The 20,461-nt window shown below is 42.8% G+C and overlaps 1 protein-coding gene across 1 annotated transcript in view; it reads left to right on the top strand.

The window, feature by feature from the left end:
- nlgn3a (neuroligin 3a) overlaps nt 1-20,461 on the top strand; it is an 89,941-nt gene that overhangs the window by 50,581 nt on the left and 18,899 nt on the right. Inside the window, exon 3 of the mRNA XM_054597165.1 lies at nt 2,382-2,567. Coding sequence (XP_054453140.1) covers nt 2,382-2,567 — 186 coding nt within the window. The remainder of the gene's footprint in view (nt 1-2,381; nt 2,568-20,461) is intronic.

Raw genomic sequence — 20,461 nt, forward strand, 5'->3', positions numbered from 1 at the left:
AGCTGGTGGGGAAATTGAAATAACTGAATCCAGATAGAAAGGGAATATGTATAGTGTGATATGTGACATTATTTAAATAGTCAGTTCCTGTACCTTATTTTAGCAAAGTAGACTGAAAGTCCCGAGGTCATGCAAAAAAACTAAAAACACCAAACACCTCCGGAGCACAAGCATAAAGTCAACGGTCTGCTATAAATGTAAATGTAAAAATAGAAATAACCATGCATGAAAACAATTACTTTGCTATCTTAATTGCTTCCCAAAGAAAATACTTTCTGTCACCTTTCCAATTAAAACATAACCAGCAGCTATATTAGATGTATTTTAAAATGGTGCCTGCAGGATGTCTTGCTGTCTAAGATATTGGATTCCACCTCTACATTTTAATGACCAGTTTCATTTTTAGATGCAGAGGAATCAACACTGCTAAACAAAAAAAATCATAAAAAAGACTAAAACATTGAGCAGTGCTTTATTCTGCCAGCTGGGGATCCAGCTCCAATGATTTACATGTTGTCATTTAGCAATGCCTCATATTACAATGCCAAATGGATAATGTTTTGCTATATATTTTCAATTAGGCTAACAGTTTGCACAGAATCAGTTTTACATGCCGGTCTCTTGACATTTCTTAGCCCATCTGACATACACTTGGTGAAGTGTGAACCAATTCGCAAATGAGGGTTATTCTGGGAGAGTCACGTCTCCTCTCTCTCTCTCTCTCTCTCTCTCTCTCTCTCTCTCTCTCTCTCTCCCTCTCTCTCTCTCTCTCTCTCCACGGCACCCGGGAGAGGCTTGTAAAAGCTGTTGTCCTTTAGTTATGACGGAACGCGACAAGGAGCCGCAAGAGAGAAAAAAAGAAAAGCTCTTCAATTGGAGTCCTCCTTTCTCCTCTTTCTCTCTTTCCCTGTCTGCGCCTCTGTTCCCCTGCCTGTCTCTTTCACTCTCTCTCTGCATGTGCCCTGCTGCTCTGTCATCCTCAGGGTTGCGTCTGAAGGAGACCATCTGTTGATCCATTTGTCTCCTGCTTTGCTTCCTGTGCCACCGCCTCTCTCCTATCGATGATCAGGCCTGGCCTTTCCCCTGCCCACCCTCTTTGTTGCTGCCAACAGGCACTCGGGGCAAGGCGGTGTCCTGTTGGGGGTGGGGCAGGAGGCTGTGCCCTGTGTAGTCTCTGATCCACACAAAGAAGAGTAAATGGGGATTGGGGGAGATGCATCCTTTTTGTACATGAGACCAGAGCAGCTGCCTTCTAATCAGTTTCTATCTAAAGTGAGCACGGCGGGGCTGGCTGAGTCCAAAAAACAAAGATATATTTATTTATTTATTTTTGTTGATATCAAAACCATTCCCTCTTGCCCCCTTAGGTCTTGAACACAGAGACCGTATCATTATATGGGGCACACACCATGAAATAGATGTTAGAAACAATGCTGCTATACTGAAGGACCGTCACTGGAGGCTTGCTAACATTCACCACCAACACAGTTATCGCTTGTGAAGTGCTGCCACTAAAGAGAGAGGGGTCTTGGTTTCCACGCACGTCTCCTAGCTGTCACCGCGCATGCATGTTCAGGGGTTTGATGGACACTGAGTCCACCGTGGGGACTTCAGGGATTGCTTGCCTTTGATCTTCTCCCACGACTCTCGATTACCCATCATTCAGCTGGGCTTAGGCCCTGGAGAGCAGCTGGAAGAAGGTGGTGTGTTAACATGAGCTCTGATGTACCCAGGAGAGACTCACTGTCCAACTCAAGACATCATATAGCAGATTACACAGACACGGAGGGAAATGTGCGCGGATAGTTCCCGTTGTGGATGTTTGGACTGGAAGTATGTGGGACTTCAGAGCGTGAGAGAGAATCGAAATATGTCAGAGCAAGGTGGTAACTCTGATGGGATATGTAATGAGGTTGCAGTCCATATGGAGGGTTTTGCAGCATCAAAATGATTGTAAATCTTGCTATCATCTTTTTCCCTCCATCCGTGGGGTTTTCATAGATTCCTAAGGTTTTTCATCAGGACTGCTCAATATATCCGATGATGGGTGCTCACCCGGGGAGACATACCATTGATTTCCCATAAGGTGCAGATGACATGTGGTCACACGCGCTCCTATTTTACCAACAGCCGTGCCATCACATAAGTCATGGTTTCAGCGCTGCCGTCATCCGCTTTGATTGTTCTTACAAAAAAACATTTGGGGTGGGGTTAGTCACTGCAGATAACCTTTTATGCTGCTGGTGCACATGGGAAATAATAATCTGTGGGCTTTTGCACATGCAAGTTGCAAAAAGTGCAAAAATCTGTATAACAATGTGTTTTTTCAATAAGCTGTCTCTGGCTGATCTTTAATCTCTTATTATCTTTGTGTGTTGCAGGCTTCCTCAGTACTGGTGACCAGGCTGCTAAAGGGAACTACGGGCTCCTGGACCAGATCCAGGCTTTAAGGTGGATCAGCGAGAACATCGGCTTCTTCGGAGGAGACTCCAACCGCATCACTGTGTTCGGTTCTGGCATCGGGGCTTCCTGCGTCAGCCTGCTCACCCTCTCCCACCACTCTGAAGGTACAGTAGAGCAGGGATGAGGGGGATGGGTGATACAGCTGTGGAGCTCATACCTGCTGGTGTGTAGGCTGCTTCATATTAGAAACTGGCGATGCAGCTCGAGAGTTATTGACTAATGTATTCTACTGTACTGCACAGCATAACGAATGCTTTAGGAGCAGGTGTTTGCATTTAAATTATTGTGATGTTCATTACCATCCGGAAATTGAAACTGCACGGCAGATTTCAAACCACATATGGGTCTTGATGTACTCTGCTGGTTTGCTAGTATCCATCTCTGTCAGAAATAAACATGTAGCTAAAATGTGTCTTTTTAAGCAAGATAAAAAAAAAAAGAACATGGTGTTCTAGGGAGAGCTTTTTATTGGCATGCTAAATTACACACACTCTTTGTAAACAATGTTGTTTATCTGCTGGCTACCTTAGTGCTACTTCATGATGATTTACTGCCCACGTTGGCCATGTCTTTAATACTGAATGCAGCATACATGCTGAACCTGGACATGCGATAAACAGTCCTCATACTCATTCTCCTCTAATGCATCATTCAATTAAGATGGAACCTTAATCCTTATTGGAAAGTTCTTGCAGGAAGTGCTTTGTCTTATGCTAAGGAACTGGTCCTTTGAGCTCTATCCATGAATTTCAGCTTGGAGAGCCAAATGGACCCAGCATCATCCTTAACATGAAATTATTACAGTCAGTCACGTAATCGTCTGTCCACTTAAAAAGCTGGCTTGTTTGTTTTGCATTTAATTGATAGCGGTGTTGTGTACAATGTACATGACAGGCTATTAGGTTAGTGAGGTGCTGTTGTGTATACCAATGGTTATGTTCTTCTACTATGTTGATGTGGTGGTAATATTCCAAATGGGACATTTTTACACTCTAGCTACGCTCATGAAGCCTGCTTGTGAACATGTTAACAAGCCACAAACATGCTGCTTTGGACATGCATGATTAGAAATGTAACAAGGGGCTTTTACAGTACATAACATACAAGTGAATAACATTATAGAAATCACTCTTGCATGAGATAAAGGATTGGTCCAAGGAAATACTGTGGTCAGGAAGCTATAAATTGGCAAACTCCCAAGTACCACACGAACTAACGCCTAATTTATAATTCTGCAAAAAAGCTCTTGCAGAGTTTCGGACCATCTCTGCGGCGCTCGCAAAAAGGAGCTTGGTTTGGCCAAACTTAAATGGAACTATTGTATCATCAGCCTATGATATACTGTAAATCAAAGACTGCTTGACAAAGTATTTGAAATAAAAAATAAATAACATGCTCCAAGCAAACCACCGCAGTACTATGTATGCCTGGTGTGCGTGAGCGGTATAAATCAGGCATTACATACATACACACGCATTTCTTTTTCTTGTCACTAGGCAGAGTAGAAGCGGTGCTCTTGGATTTTTGATTAGTAGGCCTTCGTGCATTTGAAAGAGGTCATTTGAGCTGCTCCTCTTCGGTCCCTATCACAGTGCCAGGGATTTGCGATTTGTTTTGCGTTCTCCAATTTGCATTAAAGTGTTACTAATTGCCTTGATTTCCTCCGATGAATGATGACTGCTTTTCGATTGAATTTTCACCATAAATGCCTTTTTTATTCATACTCCATAATGTTACGCTCCATGTAGCATGTTATTATACTGCCAGTGAAACCATCTCCTCTGCCTCCCAGTAAATTGGATATTACCGGGTCTGTTTTTTCCCCTGAATGGAAATGTATGCCCCACTGATGGGATAAAAAAAAAAAAAGCCACTAAAACTTGAGGGATTCTAGCAAATTGAAACAGGAAGCCTTCTATCACGCCGGGACTCTTGCTGCGAATGTTACCAATGGCAATCAGATTTCACACAGTCTCTCGGAGCACAGATTGTTGTAATTATACAAAGTTTAGGACTGGAGTGGGCTGCAGGATGTGACAGGAAATCCAAGTGAAGAAATGTCTTTTTGCACCTGCTTTCACAACCTCCACTGTACTCTACCCCTCCTCTTCTCATCCTCCTGTACATGTTGAAGTGAAACCGGGTAGGACGTTCTTGTTGCCAAGACAATGCAGTAAACAAGAAAAGGAATCAAGGTGTCTGGAACTGCATAGCGATGATCTTTGATGAAAAAAAATCAGATGAATTATACGCTGTTGCATGAGCACACCTGGTTTCAGGTGGCTTCTAGTAAAGGATTTGTGTAATAATTTCCCATCCGTGTTGGCAGACCCAGGAAGAGAATCTTACACCAGTGTTTTCTACTTTGCCCTCTGAATGGAAATTAAGTCAGAAAGCAAGATTGTTCATCTCCTGATTTGGCTTTTTTTTTCATTTCGACTTGCTCGCGAATAACAAATCATACCCTACGCCTAGAAATGGAGGTGGTGGTGTCCCATTGAATGAGGCGTGTTTGAATTCAGGAGTGACATACCATAGGATATGATAACATAGCATGGAATGGGTTCACACACAAACAGTTCTCTTCACCTGCTGCTCGGATGCGGGATAACGAGGCCCAGCTATAAAAGAAGTAAATCAGCGGTGACACACTGTTCTGGAGCTCCCCTGGTGTGTCGGTGTATTTAATGACAGTATTCCCACTCTTACTGTACACAGTCTGTCATCACTGCCTACAGTGCATAGACTTCCCATCTAACAGAGACTCCTTTTATGCCTGTTGGTGGCAGAGTGACAACTTACTTCAGATGCTCCATGCTCCTCCTGAAGCCTATTTAATAAGCTGGATCCTCCTATATCATCCCAGCCCTCCGGCCTCTCTCTTTGATTGCCTGCGCTCCTCTGGCCTGGCCTTGGTGGCGTCTCCATGTGGGCGTGCCGATGACTCCAGTCACAGGGTACATCCATCACCTCCCCCCCGGCCTGCGTGGAGGCTGGCTCGGACGAACTATTGTGAGGGCTGGGTTTTTTAGACCCGGGTCTCTGCCCTGCCTCCTCCATCTAATCTCCTCTTCACTGCACCCATCTGTCTCCCTGCCTTCACAGACAGTAAAAGCATGCAAGGGACACACGCTCTCTCTCTCTCTCTCTCTCTCTCTCTCTCTCTCTCCATGTGCCAGTGTTTCTCTCTCCCTTTCTCCCTCTCTGGGTTTCTGCTCCCTAGTCTGCAGCATGTGTGGTGAGTTGCTATTAATAAGATGGCTGCCTTGTCTGCTACGTGGCAAGCAATCTAGTCGCACATCTGAGACTTTGGAAGCAGAATGGTCATTAAAAGCGCAGTCCCTCTCGGCAGGAGAGTGTTTTTGACCAGCTTATTAAATATAGCTCAACAGTTGTGTTCATCACAGAGGGAAATCTCCGTCCCCATCTTCTTTTTACTGGGCTTCAAACAGGAAACGGCTGAAGAAGTTCAGAAGCAAGGACATTAGCCAGCTCCATGTATTATCTATCTGGCATCGCGCAGGCCCTAATTGAACATGCAGATTTGGCTTTTTCCTTATCTCCTAATAATCATTATTATATAAAATATGAGACATGCACATGAAAAGAATACCAAGTAGCCAATGACTCAGAGGTGAAGCCAATATTTTGTGTATATATATATATATATATGTTTCTCCCTTCACAACCTACAGAAAGCCTACTGTATATCTATGCACATGTGTCGGTGTGCGTGTCCTGGCTGTCCAAGTATGTGCATGCCAACGCCTCTCACATGAGGGAAGGGCTAGTTGTGGAGCTGCTGAAGGTCGTTTGGTTTCTTTTTTTTTCCTTCTCTTCCTGTAAGCAATCAGGATAAAAGCTCTGCTTCTGAGGAAGTGCTCCCCTTTTAATGGAACGTCTTGGACATTAAAGACAGCTAGTGTGGAGGATCCTTCATGCCAATGTCAGCTTTCATTTTTATTAAGACTTCTGGGTTATTGAGGACCATAAATGTTCATGTTAAATGCTTGCCTTTTATTACAGCAGTGCAATGAGTACCAAAGCTTTTTAATGCAAGACCACCACCTAGCAAACACCGAAACCCCTTGAACCATGAGTTCAACTCAGCTAAGGGTTAGACATTTCTGAATCCATTAAATGCAAAGGATATCATAGAAGGTAATTAAGTGAAGGAATGCATTGTGGGATGTGTAGAAATCGAGGATCAGAAAGATTGCAAAAAACGAATGGCGTGTCAGGAGATTTTGCTCAGATCAAATCTGAAATAAAAGCTTTATTAATGGCTGCTCTTCATAGTGAACTACTTGCTGCGTATTTTTGTACTAAAATGTATGATTGATGCAGACTTGGAAAGGATGTGACTTGGAAGTCGTAGCCCGGGCTACACGCAGCAACACTCAACACATTTTTGTTTTTTCTTTTAAAACACCCTTTTCTCCCCCACATCACCTCCTCCCTGTGGAAGAAACATATCTCATTCCTTTGTAGTATAAACAAAACAAATACTTCATATAGAATAAATACTGATACAGAGGCAAATAAGTAGAAGGGATGAAAAAGAAGTAGTAGAGGAATTAGAATAACGAGAATAATAATAAAAATGAGAATTTGTTACATGTTAAATCAAGGGTTTAGGCTGAATAATTCATCTTATGGACCCCAAATAAATCCATGTTCGCAAAAACGATTTAGAATCATATCAATTGCTTCATTAATCCAAAGGGTACCTCACTATCACATATCCGGCTTTACACATTAGTGTATAAAAGCCAGACAAACAGTACTCAGATACGGCCAAGGCTTCATTTTGAATTTATTCCTCATACCTTGATGCCTGGGGCTGGTGAAGTGTATTTAATTAGGTCATTCACATTTATTTTAGTCTAATTTAGTTTTTTTGTAAGTTAAGTTCCAAATTTACTAGGCATAGATTCAGTGTATGAAAGAGCTCTATATATTCATACAAAGTAGTTCTAATGCATATTAGTATGAGCACTACATATAATGTTTAAGGCAACTATGTGTAATGTTTATAATATATCTGTAGAGCTGACATGTCTGGATATGACACAATTATTCAATTAGACAGTTGACTGAGACTTAACTGGAAACTCCCTTGATAATCAATAAATCTTTGAAATATTTCTTAAATAGCGAAAATGAACTACTTCCAGAGCAACAAATGTGATCTTCTATGATAAATCTAAAATGTTTTCGTCTGTTGGGTGGACAGAACAAGCAATATGAAATTGAATCATCTTGGACTATTTCAATAATTATATTTGAATCGCTTAATATATGTATATGGGTTTAATGGCTTTTTGTGTGACATCAAATAGAAAGCTTGGGACCAGACCTCTTTGTAAGGCGTTGTCTGAGCCCTCTTGTTATTTCACCGCACAAATCAGTGCAAACGACTAGTGTGCTGTTTCTGGCATGTATTTATCTAGTGGACCCATGGAGGCGGTAAGTAAGACTGACAACAATGTTTATTGGCCCCGAATCAATCTGCCTCTGTCAATCTTGCTGATACAGCGCTGCCGTTGTGGGATTCAAAGCCTGCATTGCCATGAGCACCTAACCTCTGCTCTTACAATCAGTTGCCATGTACATGCAGGCTTCTAGTTGTCCTGAGAGGGAACATTACAAACAAACTGTTTTAGTGAGGCAGCTGGGAATTGTGCGAATGTGTTGAGCTTTGAGAACTTGTGTACTCATTCATTGCTGTATCTTGAGATATCGACAGGTAATCGGAGGCTAATGTGAAATGCTGCTCCGAATTACCTTATCTTATCGAGTGGGGAAGGAGGCCAGCAGGCCATATAGATGAAGAGTGTGAGTGTTACTCTACATCACGGCTTCAACTGTAATGTTATATCTGGCTGTGACCTTTAAAAAAAAAAGAGTGGGTTTCCTCTCTGAAACGAGACCCGTGGGAGTTTCTCCTTGTGGAATGGCCGACAGGACTGCACACCCCCACTCCATAATGCCCCTGTGCTGAGCCCTAAACGTACAGATATGGAGATGCGATCCATCCACATTCGGTGTCGACTTCATTTCTGTGAGCTCAGGCCTCCTGTAGCAGCCACCCATCTCCTGTAGAGGAGTTTAAGCATCAAATAAAGGCACCTTGCAAGAGCTGTAATGTGAATTGGAGTCACCGGGAAGGTTGGCTGCATAACCACATCCCTGGCATGTTATTCATACACGATTCAGCCTGCCATTGTTGTGCAAATGCCTAGTGCTTGAGAAAAAAAACAGGGACAATTGTTGAAGTTGAATAGACCCTATTTCTGAGATGTCAAAGGCATTCAGCAACTCGACACTGTAAAGTTACCTGGGTGTTTGGGGCAACAGAATGCTCCATCTCAAGGTTTGATTTGGCTGTTTGCTGAAGGGTGTCTGTGCATCTCAGGGTGTGAAAAAGGCCTATGCGAGATGAGAGAATGGGGACGCGCCTTGTCAGGTGCCGTATTCTTCCCCCGTGATTGACAAGAGCGATAATTAAACCAGGGGGATGCCATCTCTGCGGAGCAGGAATGCTTGTATTTATTTACGCTGACTATTCGGCTTTGTTGTCTGCCATTTGTGGGGCCGTCATTGTGTGGAAAAAGCAAACTGCTTTTAACAAGTGGTCTATGTGGCATTTTCAAGTCATTCTTTGAACAGCAGTGTCTTTGCCTTTGTATGGCAGAGAAAAATTGCCTTACATTAAAGAACGAGAATTACTCACCTACTAAAAAGTACTACTCTCTTTTGGGCTCGTAAGAATTTGGAAACGGCCTAATTCAGGCAGCAAATAGGTGTTTTTCTCCTCACTACTCACGGTTGCAAATAGAAAATGAAGCCAAAGTTGTTGAGCAAAAGAAAAAAGGAGGCCCCGCAGAGTAATGTGTGGTGGGAGGGGTGTTATCCGGGTAAAGATGACTCCACTGAGGTCCAGTTTGAGGTAACACTCTAAAATAGAATATCCAGTTGGGCTGTCCATCAGAGTGAGGCAGCTTTACCTATCCCTAGCCAGAAGAGAGCAGTGGAATGAAGAATTGACAAATGGCCTGAAAACGTTGAAGGCAGTTCATTCAGGTAGTCCAGCCATCAGTCTGTCTCTGCTTGCAGCAGATAGTTGAGCCTATAAAGCATGGAGTTATAGGTGTTAAAGAGCCGAGCAGCAGGTCAGAGAAAGAAGCAGGGGATAATTGAGTACTTTAGTAAATCCGTGCCTCCATCAACCGAGGTAATATCTCAGAGCATTGCATATACCTGTAGCCCCGAGATCCACGACCATACGAATGGGCTTCGGCAGCTTGAGCGACATGTGGCACACATGGGCTGCCTCAGCAATATTCTCCAAGACAATACAATGAGACCCATCTGGTGATGTATCGCTGAGATTGCTTTTGGAATCTAATCGCAGCTGATGAACGAGGCGACTACAGAATATGTCATCTGTTGATGACCTGCAATCCCCAGTGAAGACGCTGGCAAGTCATTAGTTCAGGTAGATGCCATCTATGAATCATTCTGGATAAATCATTGTCAAGGGCGCATTCATATACCTCCTAATGGACAGTGACAGTAGGATGCTGGAGGGGTAACGGTGGCTGCAGCTCCTGGCTGGCTGGCGTTCTTTGATCCTGTTAGGCTTTAGATCAATTAAACCAATAGCTGCATCATATTGCTCCCAGACTGTCTCGTCTGTTTCCCCTCTTGATTGGTCTAATGACTTGATGGAGGTTTCCGTCTGTCTGTCTGTCTAGTTGTCTGTCTGTCTGTCTATCCATTTCCCCGCTACCTCGCCTACACCGCCTTAATCTCGCTGGCATTTTCTTCAGCTCCTTTTCCCTGTTGCTCATAGCGGTTTCTTTCTCCTTTTTTTCCAGTACCCACCCTCCCCCATGTCTCGCTTTCGTCTTCTCACCATGTCTCCGTCTCTCTGTCTCAGTCTTTCTCTCTCTGGCACCAGTGTAAAGCATCCATTATAGAGTGATGCATGGGTGTCTGTGTGAGTGGGAGAGAGGGACTTGGCACTCCTCCTGCCCCACCTGCAGAGGAAGCACTGACAGCTGAGCGTTGGGGGCTCATCTCTCCCCCTCCTCCTCCGCCCATCTCAACATCTCCACTGACCTCCCTCCTCCTCTCACACCTTCTCCATCTCCCTCTCTTTCTCACCCTCCCTTTATTCCCTGTTGTTCCGCACATATTGGCCCAATTTCTGCCACCACTCACTAGTTTTCCCTTTCGCTATTTTCACATTTCATCATGTGTCTATCCATTTATTCTTTTGCACCGTCTTCTTCACAGCACGTTTTTATTTGTTTCGGTTTTTTTACCCACGATTGCATACGTGCTTATTCGTCAGGCATTCCGCACTAGGAAACACAGCCTGCTAGATTTGTTGTTAAATAGACTGTTGTTTCCCTGTTTGTCTGCCAGATGAACAACTACGGTGTAATTAGCTGAACTTTGCCCTTTAGTGATGACCACGAGTGCTCTGTGTTTGCTTGTTGTTGCTGACAGCTCACCTCTGCGGCGAGCCAGGTCAGTCGTTCAGTTTCCGTACATCTGTTTATCCCTGCTGAGAGAAAAGCGCTCAGTGACTCTGCATGGATAAAAGAAAGAGAGCTGCTATGAAGCCACGCCACACACCATCTCATTCTTCATCAATTTCAAAAGTTTGCATAACGCGATATTTATATACGTCTTCTGCAGCGGGAAGGGAACATTACCAGGTGTTTCAAACTGTTTCAGGTGGTGTTTTGGAAGCTTCTGAATTATTTTTGAAATAGGAAATGTATGACTTTGAGCTCACTTAATTCTGGTATAACTACTTCATCTGCACAGAGAGGAAAAATACTTACTGCATGATTATAGGCATCCAGGAATATATCATTCTATTTACACAGAGCCTGCTAGCTACAGTCTGTGCTTACAGACAGAATGATATGGAAAGAAAATAAGAATAAGAAATGTTGCATAGGAAAAACATCAGTGCAATTACTTTGCTGTATGGACTAAGCTGATGTGATATAGAGAATGGAATTCACGTATGCCATCTGGATCCCTCTCACTGACATAATGTGGGCTAAGTGCACACTTTAACTGTCCGCTACCTGTGTGTGTGTGTGTGTGTGTGTGTGTGTGTGTGTGTGTGTGTGTGTGTGTGTGTGTGTGTGTGTGTGTGTGTGTGTGTGTGTGTGTGTGTGTGTGTGTGTGTGTGTGTGTGTGTGCACATGCAGTCACAAGCTGTAGCCTGCCAACCAAGACGTTCAATTCTGGGCAGTGCAAATGCATTAGCCTTAGCTGTGAAATTTGCATAGTCTGAGCACAATTAAATCCCCAATGAGAGGAACTTCGGCAAACATGCTGACGAGCAGAAACCTCTACTATAAAGGGCCAACATTGTGCAACCTGACAAAAAGACTAAATCTTTAGCTTTCAGGGCCGCAAGGCTGTAATAGATTTTTAGCTTAGAGAGGTAACATACACTATAGATCCTTTTCAGTGGTTAAAGGAAGGGACTCAATGAGAATGAAACTTTCAGAGAACAGTATTTCAAAGGTGCTGTTTCACAACTTGAAGACAATTTCCTTCTCCTGGATAGGAAACTCAACTTGAAGTTACAGTGCTCATATTTGGTTAATACCTGGACAGAGAGGCTACCTGCTGCTGCAAACTGAAAATACATGTATGCAGTTTGACAGTCTGAAAATAGCTTGTTACAAATAAAGTATTATCTCGGATGCAAGAGTTCCTGCATGCTTTAAACAAATTAGCTGGCACGACCGACCCGTGGGACAGCGAATCATTTACACGTTTTCCAAACTAGCTATATAGAAGTAGGGGTGAATAACTGTCTGACAAAGAGAGGCCATGGATTAAACAGAGGAAAAGTAATGAACCTGAGCAGCTCCAGAGATTCCTTTTGGAGATTTGTGTACTGTGTTGTATACTCAGATAGAAATCTCACTATCTTCTGCCTACAAAGAAATGTCCCATATATATAATCTTCACTATAGCTCTAATGTTAGTGGCCATCCTTAGAGCCTGAAGGCTTTTATTGTGAAGCAGCTGCAGGAAGTGCTGAAGAAGTGTTTGCTGACAAAGCGAGGCAGTGAAGTGGATCAGAAACCAGTGAGGCTGCTATCTGTTAAATGAAAGGTACGAACAGGAATGTAGGAGTAAAACAAAACTCCCAGTGCGACTCTTAAGATATCCATGAGCTAACAAATGCAGATTAAAGCAAACACTAAAAGGAAAGTTCTTCCCTCAAAGCTGTTCACAATGAGCAGTTTAGTATTCAACACAGTGTCTGGCGTAGCTGTGTGAAGAATGAACGAAAAAAGAAAATGAATACTGGAAACTCTGCCTATTTTCACACCTAAGCACACCTGGCTAATTGCTGCAAAAATAGTGTTGCCTTTCAGAATCAGAAGCTCTGATGCCATCCCACGTTTGGAACAGCTCTTCATTTAAAACCTGGAGCAGCCTTGACAGCTAAAGTGACTGCTCAACTACGGCATAAAGAAAACTTGCAAAATTATCGCATGTATCATTTGAAGGTGACCCGTCAGACAATCACGCCTTTGACAAACTCGACAGTTGACTAAAACAAATGCGGCTTTTTGCTCGTCAAAAATCATGCTTTGTCAAGTTCATCAAATGATAAATGGGCAACGCTCCTGAAACATTTCTCCTTGTTTAAGAGAAGGCTGTTTGGAGAGCATGCATCCTCGGCAGTATTTCAGATGTTGACATACCCATATGGCAAGCCACTAATCTTGATCGATGCCCACCACTGCGAACACTTCTTGCACTGTAGAGGATAATGAAATGTACCAATGCAACATTTCACAAAAATCATCGCAGTGATCTGTTTATTATCCATTATGAAAGGCATCATGGCCTCTGCTGTTTTCCACTCGAAAAAAAAAAAAAAAAACAATGCAAAAGAGTGTTTACTCTTCAAACACAGAGCCGCGCAGAGTGCTCATAAAAATGTCTTCGTTGCCCAATGTGCTATTCATAGGGTTCCCCTTAGAGTGACTATCTAATTGGAGCCTTGGTTGTCGTATCGGGGAAGTTATCCTCTACACAGACTTTTTTATGAGGCCTGTGCGTGACAGAGATTCCCTGTCTGGGTGTCTGTGGCAGTTCTCCTGCATGTCCCGGGACTCCTGCTCATCGGTGAGGGCTTCATTAGCCGTGGATGGGAGGTGGCAGCAGAGAGAGAACAGCTGTTTAGCTAACCACTTGCATTGTTAGCCAGCCTTCTCCGTATGCCTAACTGCCTAAATCCGTCCCCTAGCTGCTAATAGAATGCTCATTAGGAGAGGGGAGGAAGACTCGATGGGGAAACAGCGCCACTCTGCTACAGCCCTACCAGCTTCCACTGCTCCTCCTCTCCCTCTGGTCTCTATTAAAGCACTGTATGGAATAAACCCTCCCTCTGTGAATAAACTACCTATCGTACCCACCCTGACTTCTTGACCTCCTGTGAAAGACGGGGGGTGTACGGATGCCTGAATTCTCCTCTGGGACAACCACCAGCCTCTGTGATTCCAAAACATGGTCCTCACTTGTAGAGATACTGAAAGATACAAGATTATTAAATCCCAGAGGACAGACGGATTATACCACCTGCCTTCAAACCCTGAAGACAGAGGGGGTTAGTTTGAGGTGTAGTTTTTTTTTTTTTTCTTTTTGCAAATTTCCCCGAGCGGTGCTGTTTTAAATTATTCAAACACTGTAGATTGTGCTGCCGTAATTTGCCAGTAACCCAAAAGCACCAGTCTATTTCTCTGTGTCAAAACTGATGAAGCTGGCAAGGAGGAGGGAAAGCTGCGACATCAGAGATGGCACTGTGAATATCTGATGGTGTTCATGGGAACAGCTACAGATCAGAGCCAGAAACACTGCACCCCTGTCACAGCCAAAACGCATCCCTGGCTGAAAGAGTGTGGCCCATGTTTGATTTAAATTCAAACGGGAAAAGATGTTACCATGGAGGTACTTCATTGAATAAACACAGGCCAGTGGCTAACATTCCCCATGCAGAAATACAGGCAAACAAAGTACCCAGCGACATGGGGAGGGGGACAATGTGTGGTACAACTGATATGCTCCAAGCTATTTACAGTAAATGACAGCAACTGTAGATTCTGCTGTAATGTGGAAATGTACCCAGGGTAATAGTGTACACAGAATACCAAATATTCTCGACTGTAAATAATAATAATACCATACTGACCAAATATAAGACAACCATGATAATGAGACAATGCTCCCTTTTGACTGGTTGTTGATAGATACTTTTTTGTAAGATAAGAAGCACTCTGAAGGAGACAAGGTGGGCAGATTTATATCGTAAATCTTTTAAATTAAGGTTAGGGAGAATAAGGATTTATACCGTGAGACAAGTTAGTTACACATTGTGGGCAATGTTGCAAATCAATAAGCAGGAATGTTTTCTGTCAAATAGGATTTTTTTCTTCATAATTTTCGCCTCAATGTGGTGAAGTGCTGTGACTTGTCAGGCATTTATTTTGCTTCATTTGCCGAAAACAGACATTCCTGTCCGGCTATTTCACTCAACACTTTCTAAGTGTTTTTTTCAATGTACTACATCACAAAAAAAATCCAATGACAGTTTAAAATGACATAAACAGTGATATATGGGTCTTATCCACAAGGCCCACACACTATTTCAAATGCATTTTTACATTTGAATAAAAATAAAATGCAGTAATACCTACGAAAATACATCCAATCCATTTCCAGTTGTACTTCATTCAGTCGTTTTTGTCGTTATTCTTTTTATTTATTTCATTTTGAAGAGATGCAAAATAAATGAGATCTCTAAGCATTGATATAAAGAGAGTTAACACTTTAATCAAATAGATAAATGCGTTTTAATTAGAACTGGAATAAAATGTGTGAACATCGCTGTTTTAGATCCTTGTTACATGAAAATAAACAACCTACAATACGCCTTTTTCACAGCAGACATTTTGACTTGTCATAGTTGGAAAAGCCCAGATGTTACCAATAATATTAACAATGGCTCAGTTCTATTTAAGTGTCCTATTAAGTTGTGCCAATGAGCCAGCATAACAAGAGGACCCTGAAAACGTAGCAGCTAACGAGAATTCTGAAAACTCACCTCTTCAAGAAGTACTACCCTGAGCCTTCCTCGTAGCACTTATTGCACTCGTATTAGTTGCTGCACTTACTGTATTCGTATCAGTTCGCTGCACTTATTGAATTTGTATTTGTTTACTGCACTTATCCTATTCGTAGTAGTTTGTAGCACTTACTATATTCGGATTAGTCTGTTGCAATTATTGTTTTCGTAGTAATCTGCCTCTGCACTATACTTTTGCTCTGGCTTATGCTTTGAGATGCTTGTTTAAGAAAGGAGATGCACTTATGACTTCTGGTGACTAGTAGTTCTCTTGAATACCTATGTTGAATACACTTCCTGTAAGTCGCTTTGGATAAAAGCGTCTGCTAAATGACTGTAATGTAATGTAATGTAATGTAATTCAGTCAAAATTCTTTGTTTTATTTACACCTGTTTTTTTACACATTTTTTATGTCAATGTGTCCTCTATGAAAAAAGCCTGTTGCAATAAATTGTCAAAACACATAGAGATCATGTCAGTACCCCAACCCATATGCCCTATATACCTATAACAGAAAAAAAGAATACAATCATAATAACAATAAAATCATGTAAAAAAAATAAATTAAGGATTTTAAATTAATGCAATTAATGTGAAAAAGAAAAGACTATTTTAAACTTTAAAACCCAAAGTGAGCTGCTGCTGTTTGATGAATAGATTAATATTTCCCTTGTGCCGAGGAGATAATCTGTGTGTTACAGACCAGACCTGTGTGTCATTTCTTCATGTGGTGATGGAAGCTGACAATGACACATTCTATAGTAATGGCAATAGGCTTACCAATGCCATTCTGAATGTGTGCTGGGAAAGAATGTCTGTGGGTGAGATATGTGTCAAGTGTTGTGACGTTAGTTGCTGTTGAATATGTGTTAGCTTGACATTGAGAAAGTGGAGCGTGCCAGCATGCAGCCTAACTGATAGACGAGCACACTCAGTCTCACACTCACACACACACAGGCCTGTATACACACATAACTCATCTCCACAGACTCACATCGATATTGCACAAACATCTACGTGCTTGCACAAACACTGCTATACACCAGGTCAGCTCTGCACACAAGCAAACATATACACACACAGACACACACAGAGGCCCTGTGTACATGTAAGTCCACATACTCTCCTACTCCAGGGGATTTCATGTGGCTACAGCTGTGTGCCTACTGGCACTGGCAGCAGAGACACAAGAGAGAGAAGAGAATATAGGGGGAGATATGGAAACGGACAGATTGAAGTAAAAGGCACGTTACCATGGAAAAGAGGACAAAAACATCAGAAAGGAACTTGTGCACTCTTTTAAATGATTGTCGTTTTTTTCTCAATTTCTTTTACTTTCTATCCTCTGCTGCCTAGAGCCTGGTTTGAATGTATAAGACTGATAATCTGAAGTGTGGCCACTGAGGCAGAAAGCCAACTATTGAATGCTTTTCTTACCTCTGCGAGGCAATCGCACAGCTCCACAAGCAGCGCGGAAAGCTCCCCAGAATGCAGACGTGTGTGAACGCACAAGGACCAACGCAACGTGAGCAAACAGAAGGACGCTAGCTAGCATGGGCAGTAAGCTCACACGCACATACATGCACACAAATAAATAGTGAATGTGGCTGCCGTGGCGGGGGACACACAGCTCCTCACCATAACGCAGCTCACAGCTCTCAGCCCTTGTGCCGGGATCTCGGCCTGTCACTCTGCGTTTTACTCCCTGCGCCACCACTCCTCTGTAAGCAACCAACATAATTTTGGGTATTGAGGTGGTGAAGAAACTGTCCACCACTACCCATTTGGCCTTTTCAGAGCTTGACAGAAAGGACTGGAGGTAAAAATACACTGCATTCTGTCCTGCCAAAATTGGAAATTGCTGAAGTGCTGCTGTGGAAGGGGAATGTATATAGGCCTTGTTATTAGGACGGCCGGTCTGAAATGAGTTTGACACGGCGCCAGACATTAAGATGTTTTCTGTCACTTCGTTTTTTTTTGGTCTGTAATATCAAATTCAGTATGATACATTAGTGTCCCAAATGAGTCCGTGCAATAGATATTAATTACTTGTCCATTACGGTTTGTGACACTATCAATCTGTTATCAGCTGGCTACCTCAATGACTGAAATTAACTGTCACTTCTCAATATCAGCCAAGTCATCTTCTTGCTTTATTGCCTTCATTACAATATTCATTTCTTAAATGGTATCCTCATGAGATCAGACAGTAACCACGACGCTGGCAAACGCTATTACAAGAGATAGATGTCATGACGTATTTATCTACACACAGTTGGTAAATATCAAAGTAAATGTCAATGTTGGTATCAAACACCTTACAAGGAACAAGAATGTGTTGTGGACTTGATGAAATAATGGGAGTGCAGTCTTATCGTGATTTCCTGAGGTCCATGTATATTTGATAGGGCCTGCCAGATGTGGCCTTGGATATGTGGATGTGTATCAGCAAGCAATCTCTCTCTCTCTGAGCTCACAGAAATTAGATTTCATCTCAGGCCTCAGATCTAATACACAGACTTATATTTACTCACAGTTGCAGAGCGTCATAAGCCAATATGACCCTATAGAGGGCTGGCGGAGCTGCACAAAATACAGTTAAATGAAAATGCTTTGAGCAAACTGTTCCGAACGACATCGAAGCTTCTCACCCATGGACTAGCTCAGAATGTAGTTGTTTCTCCACTGCATGGGCTTAAACTCTCAGTAAGAACAAAACTGCCAAAGAAATTATTATTTTAGATTTTTCAAAAAAATGATTTTTTAGATTTTCTCCGATTGAAAAAATATTGTTGTTGAATAGGTCTGCCAAATCTACTTCAGGAGGAAAATTGTTGTCTTAAATTCCAGTAATGAATCCTTGGTATATCATATATAGAAACATGTTGGTGTTAAGACGCTTAATTCAACCAAACCACACTCTAAAATCATTTTTAGAGCCTTTGTATTGAGCTCGAGAACGGCGCATATTGGATATGAAATGGTTGCATGAGTCATCCAATGCATTGAAATGCCTGTGTATTCCTCACAATGAATGCAAAGTCACAGTTTGCATGCGGAGTGCCATTTTCTCATGCACAGAGCCTTTGCCTGCTGTGAATACTCCAGTGAGACAACAGCACCCACTAAGGAATTTTGAATCTTCACGCTTGTTTCTTGTTTTTTCCTTTTTTTTTTACTTTCTCCTCCTCTAGTATCCTCCCTCGACCTCCCCTTTTTTCCTCCCTCCTCTCTGTCTGTGACCCAGTGAGAATAGATGTGTGCAGCCTGGTTCATCCATATGACTGTCTGTTTGTCTCGCTAAGATGTATTTTCTAGTTTGTAGCGCAGATAAATGTGTAGTCAGCACGCTTTTGTTCCGAGGAGGCAGAAATGAAGGATCTCAGACTGATGAGCGCTTTGGTCAACACATTTTTAGTCTCTGTTACTAAAGTCAACATTTTAGCAAGCCAGCGTATTCCCTAATCAAAATAAGAAACATTTGAACGGATTGATTTAGATTAGTTTTGCAGCAGATCGATGCTCAGTGGCTGGATGCTGAGTTCAGATAGGCTGCACAAATAGCTCCTAATTGTTGGGATTTCCAGTTGACTTGATTTGTTAAAGTAAGAATTACTGGGAGCCGCTGCTGCCGATTGGACATACAGTTCGACATGTCATAACCCAATTGTCTCAACGTCCACTTACAGTAAGTGGCTATGGTGGTTAAAGTTTCTGCCACAGTAATTGACTCAGTGGGAGTTTACAGTATGAAGAATGCAGCAGGAGGAGGCAGACATAGTGCTCTCCAGGGATGGGCTGTTGTGACAGTGCTGCTATCCCTCAACTGTGTTTCTTTCAGCACACAGTATACAGGCCACTCATACACACAAGCAGAAGCACACACACACACACACACACACACACACACAATAAAGGCACAAACACAGCAGCCTTCCGCTGAGCAGGTAATTCCACAGTCAGGTGCTGGGATCACAGTCCCATCCAAAGCCTGAGTTTTGCTCTCAATCTTTAATGCGTGCCCGAGAATGAGGGGCGAAGGCGAGGGGCGACGCGTATCCATCCTATTTCGGTCCGCTGTTTGCATGGGGTGCCGCCTTGAATTAGACCGAGCTTGTGTGGCTTCTGGCTGCGGGGCTACTGGCACAATGGGCAGAGCAGGGAACAGTGGTGTCAGACGCTGTGAGGGAGGAACACACAGAGTGTCATAGGCACAGCTAGGAGAATATGTTTACACTGTTGGAGCCCGCGCCCAGCCTGGCACGTCCATGCTTTGCACAATAGTTAATCAGCTCGGACGCTGCTGCTGGTGTGACCACTGACCCTAAAAGGCTTTGGTAACAGGGGAAATGTCTCTAATAGGAAGGGCACTATATTTTTGAGTGGGATGCAGGAATTACAGCACATCCAGGGGAGTACTTTTTTTTTTTAACTTAACGTCTCCTCTGGTTCTGCTTCGTTAATGGCGGTTTAGATTAAAGGAGCTGCTGATGTTCTTGGTCAGAGCAAAAAAGGTCGCTGCCTACTAGGTGCTCTGTGTGTGGTGCCTAATGAGCTTTGTGAATTATATGAGCATGTGTATATGTGCAGGTGTGTGCGTGTGTGTGTGTGTGTGCACGCTGTTATCTTTTATGTGGGTGGGTTGTTTAATATACAGTACATTTATTACATGTTGGTATTTTCTGTGTAGCTACAGTTGAATTGGACTTCCCTGCAGAAACAGTTGATATTTAGAGGATGCACATGTGTAGCTAAGCTCTGCGTGTGCATGAACAACATGCACATTTTAATTGTTTGCCTTTGCATGTAAGCCA

Source organism: Anoplopoma fimbria, chromosome 4 (genome assembly GCF_027596085.1).
Source record: "Anoplopoma fimbria isolate UVic2021 breed Golden Eagle Sablefish chromosome 4, Afim_UVic_2022, whole genome shotgun sequence".
NCBI classification, from domain to species: domain Eukaryota; kingdom Metazoa; phylum Chordata; class Actinopteri; order Perciformes; family Anoplopomatidae; genus Anoplopoma; species Anoplopoma fimbria.